Source organism: Penaeus vannamei, unplaced genomic scaffold (genome assembly GCF_042767895.1).
Source record: "Penaeus vannamei isolate JL-2024 unplaced genomic scaffold, ASM4276789v1 unanchor3808, whole genome shotgun sequence".
In the NCBI taxonomy this organism is placed as follows: domain Eukaryota; kingdom Metazoa; phylum Arthropoda; class Malacostraca; order Decapoda; family Penaeidae; genus Penaeus; species Penaeus vannamei.
The window spans coordinates 1-7,500 of record NW_027216788.1 but is presented as its reverse complement, the minus strand read 5'-3'; the positions used below and the strand labels follow the sequence as shown (position 1 = coordinate 7,500).

Below are 7,500 nucleotides of genomic sequence, written 5' to 3'. Positions count from 1 at the left end.
CTTCCGTGGTTTTACTTCAAATTCGGGTTTTGGTTTAACTCAAAAGTAAATCCCAAATATGACAAGTGCGTGTTTGATTCACAGGCTAAATGTCTTATCCTTAAACTACCATCCGTGCCCTCCCCCCCCCCTCCCTCCGATTACAGCGAAGCGTTGACACCGAGTAATCAGTAATCTAGCCACACTTTATACAGTCAAAGAAAAAACAGTATTCGTAATTATACATTCATAAACCATTCATCCATAACTGCAAATATACAATTTTTTTTTTTTTTTTTTTTTTTTGTAAATGATAATACAGTGATATTCCGGTCTATCAAAAAGGGGTTAATCCCTTGCGTAAGGCACTGGTTCCAAGGGCTGTCTGGCCTCTCGACGCCTGCTGGAAGTTTATTCAGCTGGTTGTGACGTATTATCTTCCTTTCCTGCCATCCCGGAGGCTGGTAAATTAACATTTATCTGAACATGTACATATTATTTGTCTTGTGTGATTTTTGAAGTATGGGAAAGTAAATGGCGTTTAGAGAAGACCAGCAATTAGAACTTGAAATAATCAAACGCTATTTATCTAATTCGAACAATTTTGAAAACTATCTGCCATTTTATGCAACACTGACTTAAGAGTAAAAGGTTTATATTATCTAAATATCCCTTTGGACAGCTATTTTCCTGCGATACGGACTGAGTTTTGCATATATACCCTTCCCAGATACGCCTATCAGAAGTAACCCATCATCACGAAACAACATTATCAGTAAAGGCTCTATCACACTAGCACTCTTTCCGTCATTTTTTGCGTTTCCGTCTGAATTTGAGGCTCTCCGCAAATATCGTTTGCAAACGGAACGCCTCCCAAATGTACGATGTTTTTTCAAATTCCCTCTTGATCTTGTTATTAATAAATTAGATGGGGTGGTGAAAATTAAAAATCATAACGTTTTAGAACATTCGTTTCAATTTCTCTTTTCAAAATAACTAATATTATATATTTTTCTTGATTTGGGGCCCCACTCCGATAGCGCCAGGTTTGTTTACATGATTTTAATACGGAAGTTCATTCGGAAACGAAAAAAATGACGGAAAAAGTGCTAGTGTGATAGGGCCTTAAGTAACGCTTTTCGAGCATTGATTTGAAAACGAAGTCTATTTTTTTCAGACTGAATATAATATTTGCACAGTGTCTGCCGTTGGCTTAGACACGTACAATGATCAATCAAAATCTTTGCACCTGATGATTAGGAAAACACACGATCCTCACAACCTTTATTACAAATCCCTACTTACAATGTTTGAAAATTACAACACATCCGACAGGGTTATAGAAGCAGTATGAATTACTATTACCGTAACTCTTTATCACAATGAAATTAAGTAAGCCTTACACGCGTCCAATGGGCCTCTCGTCCGGCAGAAGCAAGACCCTCTGAGTTCGTGGACGACGCCCGAAGGAGACCAGCTGCAGTCACCAAGCACGTGACACGAGGAAAATGGCCTGAGAGGTTCGATGACTTGTTGGTTACCTGCAGCCGATCTGCGGAGGAGGAGATCTTCGTTCTTCAATCAGGCTGAGAATAATTTGCAATTATACTATCTACATGGATAAAAGAATATATATTGAATATAGCTACACGCCTTTATATGTCAACTACATCAGATTATATCAGTAGAAAATGTAAACGCAGTTTTATGGCAGCTATTCCTAGAACATTCTGCTGAAGGCATTTTCTCTATTAATTCGACTGAATATACGTTTATCTGCACAAGTGCTTGTAAGATACGTTATAACAAAGTTGATTCAAGTTAATTGCTTTTTGATAATTGCGTATTAAGCACATGCTAGTATATCTACTCAGTAAAATCCTTTGCTTCTAAACCAAAGAGCAACCACCGACCCGAAGAAAATAATGCTGTGTCCTTTCAAAGATCAGCCCATTCGTAATCGTTTGACGGTATCTAAATTAAATTCTGCAAGGTCATCGCCGCCGGCATGCATTTATCATGCGAACATTCATACATTGTCCTGTAAATCTCAGCGCCTGACAAATATAAACAGACCTTCCTCTGGCGAAAGAAGGGTAAACTATCATGAATCCTGAATCAGACTGATGCTCTGTCCCTTGAAATCCCCCATCCATTCAAAAAGTTTATAACTTTTTCCCTTTGTTTAAAGGCCTTTATTTTTACATCTAATAAATCTTTCATATTTCCCGTGCGAGAAAGCCTGGCCGATTAAAAAAAAAAGTAGCTGGCAGTAATTTTGACGCTGATCCATGCATAAATAAAGGGAAAAAGAGGCGGGAAAAGCCGTGGATTGACTTCAGGCGCATCAGGGGGAAACAACGGAAAGGAAGCGAGGCAGTTGTTATAAAACGATCAAGTTTGCAATTAACACCAAGCACGTAAGCCACAAACGTTTACTTAAAATCATGCAAGATAGTTGAGCATGCGTTAATGACAGGTCAGAGAAGGAGAGAGAAAAAAAAAGAAACAAAAAGACATGCAAAATGTACATGACACACAAAAGTTCGATGCGGTTCCTCTCTCCCTTTATTCCCATTCACCCTTCATTTACTCTCACCCTTCTGCAATTTCCACCTTCAGCTTGACCCTCCGGTCGCCTTCACCCTTTTCGCTTTGATCTTTTCAGTAGGAGATGAATAAATAAATAACGAATGGCATCTATATCATCAACAAGTGATGGGGAATTTGCCTGTGCGTACAGCGAACGTGTACGTGACAGTCCTGTGTCTAGCCTCGAGCTCTCCCTCTCTCCCTCCCTCTTCCCCCTCTCCTTCCCTCCCTTACCGACCTCTCTCATGCGCAGTATTGAGTGGTGACTGTCCAGTTCCCCCTTCACCCCCTCTTCCCTTTTCTCCCTTCCTTTCCACATCCCCTTTTTCCCACTTTCCGCATCTTTCCCGATCCCTACGTTTTTTCGGCTCCCACTTTTCCGCTTGGGTCCTTTCCTTTCGGGTTTTCCCGCTTTCCTTGCCCCCTCCCCTTCCCCTCCCCCACTACCCCGCCCGAGACAACCCAAGTCGTCCCAGTGAATAATTTACGGGGGTAGTACAACCCATGGGGAGGAGGGGGGGGGGGGGGCAGTGGGACGGAGGGGGCGCCACGGGGATGTGTACAAGCGACCCCGACCGTCCATTATATATGTGCATGCGCCAGGTCGACTGCAGCCGTTAAATTTGCATCTACGCGAATGTGTACATGAATCTGGCACGTGTTGTTAAAAAGGGAAGAGGTATCAAAATAAGCATAGTGATGGGTGAGTGAGAGGATGTGCGTGTGTGTGTGTGTGTGTGTGTGTGTGTGTGTGTGTGTGTGTGTGTGTGTGTGTGTGTGTGTGTGTGTGTGTGTGTGTGTGTGTGTGCGTGCGTGTGTGTGTGTGTTTAGGCCTATATATGTAGATGCTTGATCATTGCATGTATACAAGGATGAAACTATATCCAATATAATTGCATTCGGCGTATCATCCATAATTTTCCTCAAAACATTAAGCACGTGCTAAATTATATTCATTTCCTTTAAAAGCCGAATAAGAACGAACGCTAGCGGGGTAAACTAGCGACAGCCCCTCAACCACACTGTGACCTGACCTAGGGTGTGGCCGCAGCGAAGCGAGGTCAGGTCATGCCTAGAGCTCGCCAGCCCTATGGCCCGGCCTGGTTCGGAGAGCGTGGGCGCCGACGTCGGCCGTGAGGATCAGCCGGTGGTAGAAGGAGGCTGCCAGGCCCACCGCCCGGCTGGACACCCGCTCGTCGTGCCCGTGGATGGTCTGGATGTCCCGCGCCGTCATCCGCACGGGCAGGAAGCGGTACACGTTGCGGCTCATGCTCAGGTAGGACTTCGTGTCCGTGTTGCCCACCAACATACCTGCCACATCAACATGATCTAAAGCTATGGTTTAATCTCCACAACATTCCTAATCCGCACCCGATCGTAAAATGTTAGTACAACTACACAATCAGACTTCATTGTCTCATTTCTCATTAAAAAAAAATATTTACTCGGCAGCTGCACTTCTTCCCGACGCCTTATCTGGAACATCAGAGAGAGGAAAAGGGAACTGAGAGAAGACACCCGTCTACACATGCTGACCAAAGCATCACGCCTTATCTAAAGTGTTCCAAAGAAATCCCATCAAACATACCAAAGCTGCTTTGTCAGGGCATGCGAGGTGTTAGATCTAGAAACGAGAGGAATGTTAAATGCCAATCCACGAGACCACGCCAGAAATACCGCGCTCTGGAAGCTACTTCGCCGAAGACAGGCCCTGGAAGCGGTCGGCCCTCAGCACCAGCTCGTAGAAGAACCGGACGGCGCGGCCTACGTTGGTGACAGAAATGCGCTCGTCCGGCCCGTGGATCCTGCTCAGGTCCTCCTTCGTCAGCAGCATCGGGTAGAAGCGGTAAACGCAGTGGGTGAGATTGAGGTAGAACCTGGTGTCGGTGTTGGCCACAAGCGAGGCTGCAACAAGAGAGCGTGAATGCCTGGGAACTGCAAAAAAATTTCGGTTTAATGGGAAGCGCGTTAATCACATACTGCAATTCGGGTTGGAGCTAAATATCTGAAAAAGGAAACAAAAATACATCATCGTTGTGAAGTGCATCACGACGTGAATATAAAGTGACCAAATAACACATATAAAATATATTATCCAAAGAACCGAAATGAATTTGTGGACAAAAGAACGCAATTGGTTTAGGTGAAGCTGGACCGCGTTAGGTTAGTACGGTTACGCCAAAATCAACTCATGCGGAGAGAAATGAGTTAGGATACAAATAACTGCACATTTCGCAGGGAAATCCCGCGCTACGAAAAAGAGGTCAAACGAAATCCAAAACTCAATTAACAACCGGTAGATCTTGACAGACAAGTTCACGCGCTTGTTATGCCCATGTCGGCACTTATATCTCCTTTCGCGCCTCACCAATAACAACAATCGCCGATTAAAAGCTCATTAAGGGGCTTTAAAAATTTAAAGCACCGGGCCGGAGCATTTAAACCCAAAACCCCGGGGCGGCGGTGCCATCCCAGTATAGGGGGGTTAAACGAACCCTAAAAGGGGAAACGGGGGTCGGGAAACAGGAAGCGCGGGAAAGAGGTAAGGCGCGGAGATTTAACGGTCGTTGTCCCTTCGATTGGTCACGGACTTTTCCCGATGATTTTTCAAAACATTTGACCCACATGAAAATGCAAAACGGATGGAAACTCAGTCATAATACACCACTTTTGTCATTTGAAAAAAGGACATGAAAAGCATCCAATATAGCATGTAATGTTGGCCAAGGTAAATTAGTCCGGCAAAATATAGTCAAGGACTTTTGAATGGCTGATCAAAATCAGAGTTGGTGGGATTTAACTTTTTTCATAACTTATAATGGAGCAGTTTCGTTTTTATTCTCATCGCTTGCTTGGAATGTAGCTCAGTGAATACAGCCTCTCCCGTACCTGTAAAATATATTTACTTTTTGGATTCGTTAACACCGGAAGGAGTTTTGAATGGAAATGAATTATACAAACTCTCTCTCTCTCTCTCTCTCTCTCTCTCTCTATATTATATATATATATATATATATATATATATATTATATATATATGTATGTATGTATGTATATACATACATAAAAATACATACAACACACACACACACACACACACACACACACACACACACACACACACACATATATATATATATATATATATATATATATATATATATATATATAAGAGAGAGAGAGAAAGAAAGAGAGAGGGGGTGAGAAGGGGAGAGAGGGAGAGAGAGAGAGAGAGAGAGAGAGAGGGGGAGAGAGAGGGAGAGAGGAGAGAGAGAGAGAGAGAAGAGAGAGAGAGAGAGAGAGAGAGAGAGAGAGAGAGAGAGAGAGAGAGAGAGAGAGAGAGAGAGAGATAAATAGATAAATAGATTTATACATATATATACATATATGTATATATACAAATATATACACATATATATGCACATATGTACGTGTGCGTAAATCAATTTATGAGCCTATGCCTATCCATTCATTCACCTCTGAAAAACTCGCACACTTGCAAATATGAGAATACATTAAATTTCAGAGTCATCGTCTGGAGGAGAGCGAGCCTTCCTACCGGGCTTTCTGGAGGTGGGGAGCCCCAGGCCCTCATCTCGCCCGTATTTTTTTCATTGTTAAAGGAAGGAAATTGAGATCAAATTTTTTGTCTGAAATTACAAAATAGAGTATCAAGTACAGCAGGTGGGGACATTAAAATTTTTTCCCCTAGAAATTGTATTCCTGTACAATTCAGACATCTGAATCCGGTTTAAAATCCTACTAAACCCCTTTTTTATTAACCATTCCTCTATCCCCAGTTCGTAGCGAACAAAAAGAGCTTGGTAGGTGGCCCCCAACAGAACAAAGTCAATGAATGAATTTCTCCGAGACGTCGATTCAATGAAATGACTTCGCCGCCAACAAAAACCCCAAAAGGCCCTCCTTCGCACCAGGAAAACAGCGTAGCGTTCCCCGGCGATGGAAAAAGGGTTACCGGAAAAGGGGCAAAAGGGCATTGAGAAGGACCCAGGAAATACGACTTGGGACGGTCCAGCCTCTGGGAAGATCGGGGACCGTAGCTGCCAGGAGTCGCCAGCCGGGGGCCGTGCGGGCCCTAGGGGGAAAACGGGGGAGCTTCGCGGGTGCCTCCACCGTCACCTGGGGGGCCCAGACATCGTCACATGTCAGCAAGCAATTGGACTTCGAGAATCGGGTTTAAAAAGCAACAAAGGCATCTGAGAGACGCCGGAGAAAAAAACCGTTTCATATCATTTTTCATGGCTCTAACCGCCCCCCTTTTTTAAACAATAACTGCAAAGGGAAATTTTCAGCAGGGCAAAAGGGGTTTTTGTTCGGGGCCTCTTCCCCCCGCCTCTTCCTCCCCTCCCCCGCCTTCCCCCCCCGCCCTCCTTCCTCTCCCTCCCCCCCGCCCTCCTTCCTTCCCCCCCTCCCCCCCCTCCCCTCTCCCTCCCCCCGCCCTCCTTCCTCTCCCCCCTCCCCCCCTCCTTCCTCTCCCTCCTCCCCCCCCTCCTTCCTCCCCTCCCCCCCTCCTTCCCCTCCCTCCCCCCCCCCCTCCCTTCCCCTCCCCCCTCCCCGCCCTCCTTCCTCTCCCCCTCCCCCCGCCCTCCTTCCTCTCCCGATTCCCCCCCTCCCCCTCTCCCTCCTCCCCGCCCTCTTCCCTCCCCTCCCCCCCCCTCCTTCCTCTCCCCCCCTCCCCCCCCTCCTTCCTCTCCCCCCTCCCCCCCCCCTCCTTCCCCTCCCTCCTCCCCGCCCTCCTTCCTCTCCCCTCCCCGCCCTCTTCCCTCTCCCCCCCCCCCCCCCCTCCTTCCTCTCCCCCCTCCCCGCCCTCTTCCCCCTCCCCCATTCCTCTCCCCCCTCCCCGCCCATTCCCCCTCCCCCCTCCCCGCCCCCATTCCCCTCCCCCCCCTCCCCGCCCTCTTTCCTCTCC

The 7,500-nt window shown here is 46.3% G+C and overlaps 1 protein-coding gene across 1 annotated transcript; it reads right to left on the bottom strand.

Annotated features, from left to right (window-relative positions):
• Positions 1 to 1,251: 1,251 nt before the first annotated feature.
• Positions 1,252 to 6,710, bottom strand: LOC113829624 (N-fatty-acyl-amino acid synthase/hydrolase PM20D1-like; the record flags this gene model as incomplete). The annotated part of the gene is made up of 3 exons (XM_070120220.1): positions 1,252 to 1,531; positions 3,606 to 3,882; positions 6,593 to 6,710. Coding segments are annotated over 2 exons (357 nt in total), but the record flags the coding sequence as incomplete, so codon positions are not given.
• Positions 6,711 to 7,500: the final 790 nt, after the last annotated feature.